This window comes from Mustela nigripes, chromosome 3 (genome assembly GCF_022355385.1).
Source record: "Mustela nigripes isolate SB6536 chromosome 3, MUSNIG.SB6536, whole genome shotgun sequence".
In the NCBI taxonomy this organism is placed as follows: domain Eukaryota; kingdom Metazoa; phylum Chordata; class Mammalia; order Carnivora; family Mustelidae; genus Mustela; species Mustela nigripes.
The window spans coordinates 49,284,488-49,299,278 of NC_081559.1; the positions used below are offsets into that span (position 1 = coordinate 49,284,488).

Below are 14,791 nucleotides of genomic sequence, written 5' to 3' on the forward strand. Positions count from 1 at the left end.
AGACCATCACCTACCTCCTGGGGATATGGTTTGGATGAATGAACATGAAAAACACTCCAGGTCAGTACCTGGCTTTGGGTAACAGTCAGTAAAAGTTCAGTTACTTCCTGGAAAATGAGGGTCATCTTTACCAAAGTGACTGGTTTCATGTTTTACTCACAAAGCAGTCCAATGGTTATTCATCTCCTTTTACTCTACCCTACCCTTCCCATGCCCATTTTTAACCCACTGAGCCACCAAGGCACTTCCCCTTTCCCATTTTTAAAGCCAGGGGATTCCTGGATAATCTATTGAAAACTATGGACTTTTTCTCATAAAAAAGATACATATAAGATTTATATATGATGTTAAAGGGTGTTAAGAGATACCCTAAATTCCATTCATGGATCCTGAATTAAGAACCCATGATGGACACATTCAACTGGTAGATTAAGCTTTCATAAAATTGTATACATACACACGCACAAAGAGATACTGAGAAAACTAAAGTTTTAGTGCTGCGCTTGCAAGTTTTCTCAACTGTGTTGAATGACATCATTCTTCTTAGGGATTTTTATAGAATATTTTTATTTCAATCATGTGTATATGTGTTTAAAACAATAAATTCTTTAGTATATATAAATTGACACTGCTCCACATTATTTTACTTTGTGAGAACAGAGCTTCAATAATTTCTTTTTTTTTCTGATGTCAATAAAAATATAAGTAATAAATTTTTTATTTGGTTAAAAGGTATTATGCAAAATGTCTTATATAACAATCAAGATAGACTTTTAGTTACAGCGCCCTCTGCAGGATGGCAGCTATGCTACCAGAAACTGTTAATGACAGTTACTTGAAAAGCATGGTCAGAGAGGGATACTCTAGAATTTTAAGATTTTGTATTCAATTTATTTCACCTCTGTTCAGTTCATCTGTCCACATAAAAGGTAAAAAGTTGAGGAGGTGGGCTATAGCCAGTACATCTACTATATTTCATTATCAAGGATCAAATACTTTTTTCCTATCCTAACTGGGAAACAGAACACTTATCAATAGTTGATATGTGGCTGAATCACTGAGTAGGTGGACTTTCCATGGAACGGAATTCCTATCTTCCTATCTTCCCGGTTTCAGTATCTCTTGCTAGAGTATGCTGAAATCTTATATAGGTCAGGATGGCTAATGCTGGCATGTTCAAAGAGCACATTTCTGACATTAGAAATACCTGGCACAAGTTAGAACACATTGTTTATGCTATTCTACTTGCATGTAATCTATACTAATCACTCCTGGTGATGAAATTTGGAGAAGCACCTAGAATGAAAATTGGAAAATATAAAAAATAAAGCTATTTATTGAAAGGTCTCAAAATAAAACCCATACTGTATCTAATTTTTCTATATTTCACTGGCTTAACTTTTTAAATTTAGGGTTCTTGTTTAAAAAAAATAGCTATTTTCCCCATTTCTGAGTATTTAGCAAGAGATGAAAATCTTTTACTTTTTATTGAATAACCTGAGGACCAATTATCCATCATTTTAACAACAGAAAAGATACACACTGGATTGTATGGTGAGCACTGTGAAGTGTGTAACCCTGATGAGTCACGGACCTGTACCCTTGGGGCAATTAATACAGTGTATGTTAATAAAAATTTAAAAAAAAAAAGAGATAGATTAGGGCTGCTCATCAACTTGACTTAGTAAGAGATCAAAGTACAAGGGCAACAGTGGTGACTTTTACACATCAGCCAAACTTCGAAGAACTTTCTGCTACCTATTACAGATTATTGTTAAGAGTCTAAAAATATTTCTTCATTTAGTCAAGAAGATGAACAGCAGCACATGCAAGACACATTTACTTAGCATCTTCCATATGCCATATGCAATTTTCAGTTTGTTTCTCAAAGCTTCATTTGTGAAGATAATTCCTAGAGGCTGAGTCACTCCAAATAAAACTTGATCTATACTTTTGTGTTTGGGACTATTTCAAAATTCATGAGCTTCAAAGTTTTTCATTTCTTTTAAGATGAGGCTCTCAGGGGGCACCTGGGTGGGTTAAAGTCTGCCTTCAGCTCAGGTAATGATCCCAGGGTCCTGGAATGGGGCCCTGCATCGGGTTCCCTGCTCAGTGTGGAGTCTGCTTCTCCCTCTGCACCCCCTCCTGCCACACTTGTGCTCATGCTCTCTCCAATAAATAAATAAAATCTTTTAAAAAATGAAGCATTCTCTAGAAAAAAAAAAAAATGAAGCATTCAGAAATATTTAAATCATTTTATAGTTTCATATCCAGTAATACATGTAAAGCATTATTAGTGATGATAGTAAGATTTGTTGGTTACTACTGTACATATGAAACACTTGATTAAATCCATGTCAATATTTGTTTTTCACTCACATTCTCATTCTTTGATCCATTTGCCCTTCCAAAACTGCCGATTTGGCTCTTCCTGGCCCTATTAGGTGACTTAATCTAGCTCCCAAATTTGTCCATAATTCCTTTCTTCTCTGGCAACCTCCCCGTTCAGTCTCTCACTTTCCAATAAGGCCTTATTTCTTAACAAAGGGCCTGAATTATGAGAATGCCTAAATTCAAATCTTGGCTCTTGGCTCTTAAAAATCAAGCCACTAATTTTCTGGGCCTCCGTGTACTAATCCATAAAACATGGGTAACATCCCTAACAAATGAAATTAAGTGACCAGCTCAAGTTAATACCCCCAGCTAGTAAAATTCAATGACTTTGTTTGAGTCCTACTACTGGGCTCTTTGATCCTGCTACATATTGGCAAATTAGAGTAAGAATCAAAGGAGGAGGCTACCTGTTTAAGGTAGTAAAAAAACAGCCAAAAGACAAATATATCTGGGTCTTATTTTGCTTTTTCGTAAGTCTTCATAAAACAGTAATAACCCTTTGGTGTACACAACAATAACCCCTCTATGTAAATTACAAAGGGAAAATTTAAAAAAAAAAAATCCTTAGTTTTCTACCTATTTCATAACTTTTTATTTCCCAAACTAGAATCAAAACTTTTAAATGCATGACTAGCAACGTGTACTTAAAAACAAAAACAAAAACCAAAAAACAAGGGTTTAATACAGCTGCCAGAATCAATCCAAAATGGGACACTGCATCACGGTGGGCATGATCCCTGCACAAAAAACAGGAACTTCAGGGGCGCCTGGGTGGCTCAGCTGGTTATGTATCAACTCTTGATTTTGGGTCAGGTCACAATCTCAGAATCATGAGATTAAGCCCACATCAGGCTCTAAGCTGACAGTTGGAGCCTGTTTGGGCTTTCTCTTTCCCTCTCTCTCTGCCCTTCTTCCCTACTCACACACTCCCTCTCTCCCTCTATTCAAAAATAATAATAATAATAATAATAATAATAAATAAATTCTTAAAAAAAAAAAGAAAAGAAACGTCATTACAAAGATATCTAGTTTTTTTTTTTTTTTTCAGGTTTATTTATTTACTTGGGGGGGGCAGGGCAGTGGGATAAAGAATCCTAAGCAGACTCCACACCAAGTGCAGAGCCCAACATGGGGCTCAATCTCACAACCCAAAGATCATAACCTGAGCAGAAACCAAGCATCAGATGCTTAACTGAATGTGCTACCCAGGCACTCCAAAAAGATATCCCAATTTTCTTAAGCTTTGTTATAATTCCATTAAAATTAAAAATTACATATATATCTAAATACTAATTTTTCAATTTCCACTATGAGTTGAGAAAGTAACACCTGTAACGAAACGCATACAAAAAAAAATCAATTGCTACCACAGTATTATATGATATTTTATAGTTAATATTATCAGTACCAACTATATTATTTAGTTTATTTAATTTTTAAATTATGCTACCAGTAATATTTCTCAAAGACTAAGAAAATGTGGCTAGTCAAATAGTTTTCTTTAATCAAAGGGACAGTATCAGAGAAACCAAAGAGCAACAACATTTAAGTATTAGTTTGATAGCTGAGTTACAATCAAGACTTCCTTAGTGCCCACGAGATTTTAAAAACTCATTTCCAGGGCACCTGGGAGACTCAGTCGGTTAAGCATCTGTTTTCCGCTCAAGTCATGATCTTGGGATCCTGGGATCAAGCCCCATGTCAGCAGGGAGTCTGCTTCTCCCTCTCCCCTGCCCTCTACTGCTCCTTCCATCATGTGCACAGATTCTCTTCTCTCTCTCCCTCTCTCAAACAAATAAAGTATCTTAAAATCTCATTTCCTGGGACCCTGGGTGCTCAGTGGGTTAAGCATCTGCCTTTGGCTCAGGTCATGATCCCAGGGCTGGGATCTAGTTCCACATCGGGCTCCCTGCTCAGCGGGAAGCCAGCTTCTCCCTCTGCCTGCTGCTCCACCTGCTTGTGTGCACTCTCTCTCTCTGACAAATAAAATTTTTTCTTAAAAATTAATTTCCAGTGATAACCTTCTGTATAATTAATCTATATAAAATGCAAAATGCAATCCAATTTAGATCTTTTCACCCAGAAAACCTTCTAGACCAAATTAATCCAGGAAAGAAGAAATAAAATTCTACAATTGATTCCACAGTCTTTCCGTTGTTTCCAGATACACTTCCAGTTTGGCAAGCGTCAAAATTATAAAGCAGGAATGGCAAGCAGGTAAGTAACTTTTTTTTTTTTTTTTTTTAAAGATTCTATTTATTTATTTGATGGACAGAGATCACAAGTAGGCAGAGAGGCAGGCAGAGAGAGAGGAGGAAGCAGGCTCCCCACTGAGCAGAGAGCCCAATGCGGGGCTCGATCCCAAGATCCTGAGATCATGACCTGAGCTGAAGGCAGAGGCTTAACCCTCTGAGCCACCCAGGTGCACCTATAAGTAACTCTTAAAAAATTTGAAGTAGGGGTGCCTGGCTGGCTGAGTTGGTAGAACATGTGATTGTTAATCTTGGGGTCATGAATTTAAGCCCCATGTTGGGCAGAGTACTTTAAGGATATTGTTTCAAAATTAAAGTTTATTTAAAAAATAAACAAATAAAAATTGGAGTAGTACTGTCATGATAAAGTAGAAAGAACAAATGTGACAGAAATACTACACACAGGAGCACAACTGGCTGTGCTCAGTCGGAAGAACGTGCAACTTTTGATCTTGCGGCTGTGAGTTCAAGCTCCACACGGGGTGTAGAGGTTACTTAAATAAATAATTTGGAAGGACGGAAGGAAGGAAGGGAGGGAGGGAGGGAGAGAAGAAAAGAAAAGAGAAAAAAGGAAAGAAAGAAGCACTCTCCTCCCAACACAACACACATGTAAGTCGGAATCCTACTTACCTCATGGGCTAACATTTTATAGAGTTCTTCTCTAGTTACAGAAATCCTTTCTCTGTCGGTACTGTCCACAACAACTATTACAAACTAAAATAATCATAAAAAAATTAGTGATTACATAATTTAATATTTATAAAATTTGTAAAGTACTTATTTGATTTACAGACCATAAATATCAAGCAATTAGAATCTTATGGTATGGTATTACTGGAAAACCAGAGATACCTACTATACACTGTGAAGCCTAAAGGTTTGATTCATTTCTAATTCAAATATTATTGGCTAATTTTTAAGAGAAAATAAGAGAAAAGAGAATACGATGGTACCCCTATTAGGGTATTGTTAATAGTCTAACAAACATATGACACGTTTGCTTTCTAAATTAATATCCTGAATGGTAATGAGCCTACATCCATCTAGGTGCACCCAAGTCAATATGAAAAAAATACATTATGATGCTAAATTTTAAATATTTCTACAGGTATTTATCAATATCAATTTGAAATGCTAAAAAAGGGCATGATATAGGAGTAATGTGACAGTTACATCAATTTTTAAAAATCAACAAATTGGAAAGAAAAAACCCGTATCTAAAACCCTGCTCTCTTCTTTATGTAAATGGCACCTGCTGCCTGCAAGCACAACTCTTTCCTGAACTGATGATAGGAACGCTGTCAGAATGAGACTCCTAATGGAGCTGGGCAGGACTGAGCCACACTGCACCTCTTCCTCCCCTCCATGAGCACCGAAAACCACAAGGGAAAAGGGAGCAGAAACAATCACTTTATGTTGGCACAAGTGATGCCATCAAGTAAACTCTGACTGCTTAAAATTAACATGCACTATTTATTTTTCAGAGCTAGCTCTTCTTTTCCAGATAAACCACTGTTAATTTTCAGGGTCTTTTCTACTCTTCAGATTTCATTAATGATACGGCAGATGAGAACAGTTACCTTCCCTCTATTCTCAACTTGATACTTACTGATATGTGGCTTAATATAAAACCAGTTCTATTCCAAGGCATTTTAATAAAACTTAATTTTTAAGATGTTGTCCTAAGTTTGATACCTGCAGTATTACACACAGAAGTACTAACCACATGTACCTTTCCTTTTCCAAAAAAAATGATCAAAGGCTTAGTGAAGTTTTAAGGGATCAACTCATTAAAGACACTTAATAGGTCTTAATGACATAATATTCATCTTAATATACATTTGGAGTTTTATAACCTTATAATCTACGCTATAAAAATGACTATCAGAGCCTTTCAATTTGTAAGATCGATTTAGTAAAGCTCTCAAATGTCACAGATCTGAAATTTCCTCTTGGGAAATAACATGTAAACAAAAACATATGATTATGTTAAACTGCTTTATAACCAAAAAGAAAAAGAATTCTTTCATGTGCAACTGTGCTGCATTAAAGAACGTACACAGTTCCAGTTTGGCCAGGATTCAATCCTCCAGTACCCTCTCATTTAACTAGGATTTTCTCTATGCCTACAAAAATAAACAGTAAGAGAGAAGTGAAATGGTGAACTATGAGATGGTACTCACTGTAAAAACAACTACTTAAGATAAGTTGTGGGATCAATATATAATCAGACTAACCAATCACCCCCTCATTCCAATTTTCCCTACAGAAGTTCAATGGCAGTACGTATATAATAACCCCGAAACAGGGAATCAACGATTCCACTATGTTTAAATTCAACTTTTATTACCATACTAGGATATTTCAAAAAGATTAACCTAAGAGTTCATATCTAGATGTTGTTTCCCAAGCATTCCACTCCTAGAAGCTTTAGTATATTAAGAAACATTACCTCTGTGTTAGTATAGTATGTGTTCCAAGAAGACCGAAGAGATTCTTGGCCACCAATATCCCACATTAGAAAACGTGTATTATTAATCACTATTTCTTCTACGTTACTTCCTATTGTGGGTGATGTATGTACAACTTCATTCATAGAACTGAGGGGAAAAAAAGTTCAAATATATTACAATTAGCAAAGAGGCAAGAATGTTTGAGCATTTTTCAATCAGGGGCTAAATGAGCATGAATTTTCCTTTTTTATATCCAAATAGCCCTTTTCTGCTAACCCGTGAGTTAAGGGTTTAAAGAGAGATGGGACCAGGTAGTGAAGTATCTTCAATACTCTAGATTCATTCCCAGAAACTACATGAACAGTATTTCTCTACTTTCCACAAGCAAAAAAAGTGAACATACTCTAGGTCATATAAATTCCTAGTTCTCTTCAAACAGTTGCTTAAATCTGGCTCCTGGTTTATAGCCAAACTGCGTTCTTACAGAATTAATTTAGGTTCCACATAACTTTTTTATTGCTTTTGTTAATCAAGTTATCACCCAGGCAGAAAAAATAACTGTGAACAATAAAATAAAAATTTCAAAGTAGTGAATACTTACAATTGGTAAAGGATGGTAGTTTTCCCTGCATTATCCAGCCCAACAATGATAACTTTGTGCTCTGAAATAAAGAAAACACCAGCCATTTATTAATTAAAAGCTTAAAACTTTTAAACTTCCCATTTTATCCGTTCTTTCCAGTTACGTTCTAGTTCAGTGCATGACACTTTTTACCATTTGGAACTCGAAAGAATATCCTAGCAAGACCAGCAGAAGTTTGCCATTAATTTCACTGTCCTACGCTCTCGTTCTACACAGAGAACTCTCACTTCTCTAGGAAGCCAGAAACACTATATTCTTTCTAGTATATGGAAGTCTACTCTCACTAAAGTATCCCAAATGTAATCACAATTTACAAATGACTGAAAGTGTAAATGTTTTACACTAGACTACACCATTTAAGTTCTAACTATGAAATTTAGGCATCAACTCATATATGTATATATGTGAGGTGGGATAAATGAGAAAAAAAAAAAAAAGTCAGCCTTTAAATCTGTAGCAGAAGGTCCCATCATAGGTGATCAAAAACTATCTGAGTACATTTAATATAGCTGTTCTAACATAACAACCAAATCTAAGGATGTAGGGTTATGGTGGCAGTGACTATCCTCCTCCTTGGCCTCTATGGCACCACTTTCTCTAAATGCTCTCCCTCCATCTCTTGGAATTTTTTCCCCCCCTCACTGCCTCCTTTTCCTTGGGTCTTTCTTCAAAAACATTTGTGGGGCGCCTGGGTGGCTCAGTGGGTTAAAGCCTCTGCCTTCAGCTCAGGTCATGATCCCAGGGTCCTGGGTTCAAGACCCGTATCAGGCTCTCTCCTCAGCAAGGAACCTGCTTCCTGCTTCCCCCCACCCCACCTGCCTCTCTGCCTACTTGTGATCTCTGTCAAATAAAAAATAAAATCTTAAAAAAAAAAAAAAAGTTTGTTTCCCAGAGCTGTCTCTTTGCATTCTCTTCACATTTTAGCAAGGCATTCTCAGGACCCATCTATTTCCACTCTATCTAAACACTATTCCAAAGATAGCACTGTGTGGAAGAAGTTCATTTCCAAAGATGGCCTCTGGATATTCATGCCCCCGGTACAGTGTTCCCTCATTCCTGACCCACTGTGAATGTGAGGGGTCCTGTGACTCACTTTTAACCAACAGAATGTAACAGATGTGATGCTGTATGACTTCCAAGTCTACATCATTACAAACCTTGAAGCTACAGCCTGGCTCTCTTGGACAACTTCCTCTGGAGTAAACCAGATACCATGTAACAAGTCCTACTATCCCCAAACCACTATATAGATGAGAAAGCCTACTAACTGTGTGGCCTGACCTTGTGGGAAGAGATCACCCCATGGTTGCCCCTAGCTGTTCCAGCTGTTTCAGCCTTTCCAGATGAGATGCCACACACACAAAGAAACCATCTTGGATATGCAGCCAGGTCAAGCTATAGATGACTCTAGTTCCAGCTGCCAACTGCAACCAAATGAGAATTCCAAACTAGAACTTCCTAGCTGAGCTCAATTAAATAATAGAACCATATGAGATAATTAAAAATTATTGCTTTAAGTCACAACACTTAGCAGTGGTTTGTTACATAGCAGTGGTTAGCACAGCACTATGGAAAAATATCTGTAATTACGTAACCTTGGGAAACTTACTTACTTCTCTAAGCCCAAGTTTCCTCACTATAAAACAGGGACAACCATACCTATATTTCTGTGTTGTATAATGACCAAGATAGCATATGTACAGTGTCAACCACTAAGAAAGACGGTTCCTAATCCATGTTTCCAAATCTCTCCTCAACTCCAACCTACCTAGTGGACAGACATGGTGCCACTCAACATATCCAAAACCCAACATTCAAATCTTTTTCTAATTCTATCATACCTAATTCATTTAATGGCATAACCACAAATTCAGCTGCCCATGGAATTTATCCAGTCTTTCCCTCAACCCCAACATCTAATCTGTCACCAAGTTCTATATATTCCCCCTCAAAAACATATCTTTAATCTTCTGACTGTGCTAGCCGTAGTCCTCATTTCTTACTATAAAACCTTCCCTAGGGGCGCCTGGGTGGCTCAGTGGGTTAAGCCTCTGCCTTCGGCTCAGGTCATGATCCCGGGGTTCTGGGATCGAGCCCCGAACCAGGCTCTCTGCTCTGCAGAGAGCCTGCTTCCTCCTCTCTCTGCCTACTTCTGATGTCTGTCAAATAAATAAATAAAATCTTTAAAACAAAAAACAAAAAACACCTTCCCTAGATGGACTGTCTCCAATCCACCTTTCTACTGTTGCTATTTGTTCTACGCTACAAAGCTGGTTAACACAACTTTAGTTAAATGATCGATCTGTGGGGGACGTGTGGGTGGTTCAGTAAATTCAAGTGTCTGGCTCTTGATTTCAGCTCAGGTCATGATCTCAGGGTCATGAGATGGAGCCCCCTGTGGAGCCTGTCTCGTGCTTAAGATTCTCTCTCTCCCTCTGCCACATCCCCCAAATTGCAAACGCCCTCTCTTCTTCTAATAAAAACTAAATGACAGTTCTCCATTCTGACAGGAAGACAAGGCACAGGTTCTCAGCCTAGTAAATATAAGACAGTCATAAATGAGCAGGCTTCAGCTTTATCTCTCACCACTTCTCACCACTACCAGCAGGTATCTAAAGCTGAAATTCAAGCCATTCTCCCCACATAAGCCACACATCTTCTTCACAGCAAACATTTTTCTACCTCTACTCAGTTTTTCCCTGAGCTGGAATTACCTTTTCTACTTTTCCTTCTAGGGAATTCCAGTAATCTTTTAAATTTAGTTTTCCCCAAAAAAGCACTTTCTCGTGCTTTTCCACAATACCTCTAACATAGCACTTGTCATAATTATTCACACATACACTAATCTTCAAAGCTTAATGAAGCAGCCTTCAAGAGTATAGATCGCATGCTAATCATCTTTCTAATCCAGTAACTACAACTTTTTCTGGTACAAGGTACTCAATAAATGTTTAATTCATTCATGTTCATCCTATAAAATAATGAGGATTATAAATATAAATAATAAATAAGTTGAGGATTATAACATGTCACAGTAAGGATATCATTAGGAAAAGCCTTTTTAATCAGATGGTAGGGGTTTTCCAAATAGTTGTCACTTACCACGGAGGGGAATTCCTCCCATTATACAAAAATAGGAAGATCAAGTAAATAGAAAATTTTAATACAGTCCATTTTATCCAATCATTCTTCTAAGAAAGGGCAAGCAGCTTACAACCAGCAGGGTTCTAATGGACATTTCCCTCATCTAAGTACTTAAAAATAATTTTAAAGATGCAGGTCCTGGGGTGCCTGCGTGGTTAAGTGGGTTAAAGCCTCTGCCTTTTGGCTCAGGTCATGGACCCAGGGTCCTGGGGTCGAGCCAACTCTCTGCTTGACAGGGAGCCTGCTTCTCCCTCTCTCTCTCTGCCTGTCTCTCTGCCTACTTGTGATCTCTGTCAAATAAAATAAAATCTTTTTTAAAGATTTTTTAAATCTTAAAAAAAAATAAAAATAAAGCAGCCTCACCTGACTTTAAAAAAAAATGCAAGTCCCACTATTTAATCTGTAGAGATGACTAGGGTAAAGCAAAAGAGAAAATGATCAAATATAAAGACGATACTTATTTTAAATAAAGGGTTAATAACATATAGAGGGCATGCTAAGGTAAGTTCAGTTGAATAACCACCAAAAGGCCTCATCAGGTGACATTTCTTTGGTGAATTTGCCTCGTGTATGGTCCTTCATCTCCCAGGTCCACAAACTCAACCCTGCTACTTGGAGGGTTAGGACTCAGAGAAGGCAATTCACAGAGGTGACTAATATGTAAACAATGAGACCAAATGTTTACATCTACCTAACAAGTGCAGTTTAAGAAAAAGTAATAGAGTGGCTGAATTAAAATCAGACTCCTTCGAGAACACAGAATCCCATCAAAGGCAGTCTTTTAGAGGCTACAATGAGTAGATAAACCCATCTTCACATTAGGGCCATACTTGCATCAGGGCCAGACTACTGAAATCTTTTTTTTTAAAGATTTTATTTATTTATTTGACAGAGAGAGAGAGAGAGCGCGCACAAGTGGGGGGGGGGCAGCAGGTGGAAGAAGAAGGTGAAGCAGGCTCCCAGCTCGATCCCAGGACCCTGCAATCATGACCTGAGCCGAAGATAGACACAATGAATGAGCCACCAAGGTGCCCCAAGACTACTGATTTTTTAAGCAAGGCATCTTTCCACCTGGAAAATTTTAAGATTTATTTATCTATTTTTAAAAAGGATTTACTTATTTATTTTAGATAGAGCCAATGAACAAGCACACAGGGGAGTGGGGGCAGAGGGAGAGGGAGAGAACGAATCCTCAAGCAGAGACCCTGCTGAGCGCAGAGCCCACTGAAGAGCTCAATCAGGATGTCACAACCCTGAGATCACGACCTGTGCTGAAATCAAAAGCCAGATGTTTAAGAGATGGAGCCACCAGGTGCCCAGTTTTCAAATGGGATGGCAGTCCTTAACTCTGTATTTTTCTATGTCCCCAAGTTAAGCATTCTTTTGATGGCCTATCGCTTTTTCAGGTCTATGAATATAAGCACTATGAACATTTTAATCGAGCAGAATTCACATCATGCTTTACCCTAAACTTTGACTTGGATAAAAGCTTTTAGCTTCCTACTGGAATACTAATTTTTAATAATATCATTTTCAGGGGCACTCAGCGGGGAGTCAGTTTGAGATTTTCTCCCTCTGCCCCCTCACCATAGCTCTCTCAAGTTAAGTAAATCTTTAAAAAATATATCATTCTCGGGGCGCCTGGGTGGTTCAGTGGGTTAAAGCCTCTGCCTTCAGCTCAGGTCATGATCTCAGGGTCCTGGGATCGAGCCCCGCATCAGGCTCTCTGCTCAGCGGGGAGCCTGCTTCTCTCTCTCTCTCTGCCTGCCTCTCTGCCTACTTGTGATCTCTACCTGTCAAATAATATCTTTAAAAAATATATATATCATTCTCAAAATGTCAGCTATTTTTAGTTTCAGGAATACCTTTTGTAACCCCCTTTGTATTGGCTACAGGACTAAATTCGGACAGACTTGCCAATACTCAGGAAGAAAATACAATTACTCTGACCAATGTGAGAAATTCCATTCTAGGGATGTCTGGGTGGCTCAGTCAGTTAAGCAACTGTCTTTGGCTCAGGTCATGATCCTAGGGTCCTGGGATGGAGTCCCGCTTCTCCCTCTCTCTGCCTGCCACTCCCCCTGCTTGTGCTTGCGCTCACTCTCTCTGACAAATAAATAAATAAATAAACAAAATTTAAAAAAAAATTCTAAAAAGTACAAAATAGGAGCAAAAACAAACAATACAAATATAGGCAAGAATATATCATAAAAAACTATAAAGAGTGACTAAAAAATGTGTGTGTACAAGTAACACATATAGAGACCCCAAATACAAAAAAGCACACTGTCTCTTACAAAGTCCTTAATCACTTAGAGAGGTTAAACTGTTATTCTAACTATGCTACCATTTTTCAAAATATTTTGCTACTCTTCTTTTGGAACTGCTTTCAGAGCCTGAGGTACACTGTTTTGGAGCATTCCCAGTGATGGCAGAACCCTTTAATTGCTGAAGATGATTTTGATTTTAAAGAGAGACCGGAGCCACTTGATTTTTATTTCAGCCATAATAAAGTAAAAGCAAAAACAGGAGCTATATTGCTGCTGATAAATGAGGTATGATCCTTAAATGATAGGAACAATTTAAAGATGTCTCTAAGGAAATTCTAAAAGCTATTTCAATATGTATTTTGAGTAATAGCGGACATAACAGTAGAAAAGCTCTCCGGCCTTCTAAAATGACAGCTTTTAAGGTGAAAACTTACCTGGTTTTGTTTTTATAGCAGTCTCCTTAGTTTAGCTATCCCGGATGGGACTTACTTCCTGATTCCAAATACAGTACTTTCCTTCTACTTGTATAAGGAAGGAGTAACTAGGACCGCCCCCCCCAAAAGAACTAAAGAAAGATTATTTATTTATTTATTTATTTATTTGACAGAGAGGAAGAGGGAGAGTGAGAGTGCACAGGTTCGAGCAAGCATGGGGAGAGGGGAGGCTTAGGGAGGGGAGAAGCAGGCTCCCCACTGAGCAGGGAGCCTGATGCAGGGCTCCAGACCCAGGACCATAAGATCATGACCTGAGCAGAAGGCAGATGCTTAACCGACTGAGTCACCCAGGCACCCCAGAAAGAGTCTTTATCATACCTGACCATAAGATGAATATGATAAACAAGACAAAACTGCTGTGAACACAACCACTATGCAATAACACACAGACATCGACAAACTGAGGGAAAAAAACCACATGGCAAGAAGAGGCTCATACCAGAGGATTCCATTTTCTCATTAACACAAGTTAGTCGTGGGCTGAGGACAGGATGGGATTTTTACAGCCACTGTATAGAATCAACTAGACAATCAGTAAGCTGAAATTAGGTAACATAACCCATGATGGTTAAAGATTTAAACAGCTCTAAGTCTTTCTTCAGTAGTGCCTAGAAATAAAGAAAGCACACTGGGGAGAAAAGGTATGGTAGATTGTACAAGATGAGAATTGTCGGCATGCTGGAAAACAGGAGAAAAGAGGATCAAAGACGGTGATAGGGGAAGTAATAAAGCAGGTCATACCATTCTACAAACTGGAAACCTTTCTTGTATTTCATTTTACAAATTCAATAAAATTCATTTGTCACCAAAAATGCATAAACATGCAAACATTTCACCGAACTCTAGACACTGTACAGTCCATCAAAGGAATGCAAACTAATGTACCGAACATATAAGGTTTTTAAAAATAGTTAAAATATTTTTAACAGAAAAGAAAGGAGGGGGGGGGGCACCTGGGTGGCTCAGTGGGTTAAGCCGCTGCCTTCGGCTCAGGTCATGATCTCGGGGTCCTGGGATCAAGTCCCACATCGGGCTCTCTGCTCCGCGGGGAGCCTGCTTCCCCCTCTCTCTGCCTGCCTCTCTGTCTACTTGTGATCTCTCTCTGTCAAATAAATAAATAAAATATTAAAAAAAAAAAAAA

General features: G+C 38.2%; 1 protein-coding gene across 1 annotated transcript in view; it reads right to left on the reverse strand.

Annotated features, from left to right (window-relative positions):
- The window catches only part of ARL5A (ADP ribosylation factor like GTPase 5A), a 31,555-nt gene that overhangs the window by 10,327 nt on the left and 6,437 nt on the right, over positions 1 to 14,791 (reverse strand). Inside the window, exons 2-4 of the mRNA XM_059393959.1 lie at positions 7,701 to 7,761; positions 7,099 to 7,246; positions 5,277 to 5,360 (exon numbers count right to left, since the gene is read on the reverse strand). Of these exons, the coding sequence (XP_059249942.1) occupies positions 5,277 to 5,360; positions 7,099 to 7,246; positions 7,701 to 7,761 (293 nt within the window). The remainder of the gene's footprint in view (positions 1 to 5,276; positions 5,361 to 7,098; positions 7,247 to 7,700; positions 7,762 to 14,791) is intronic.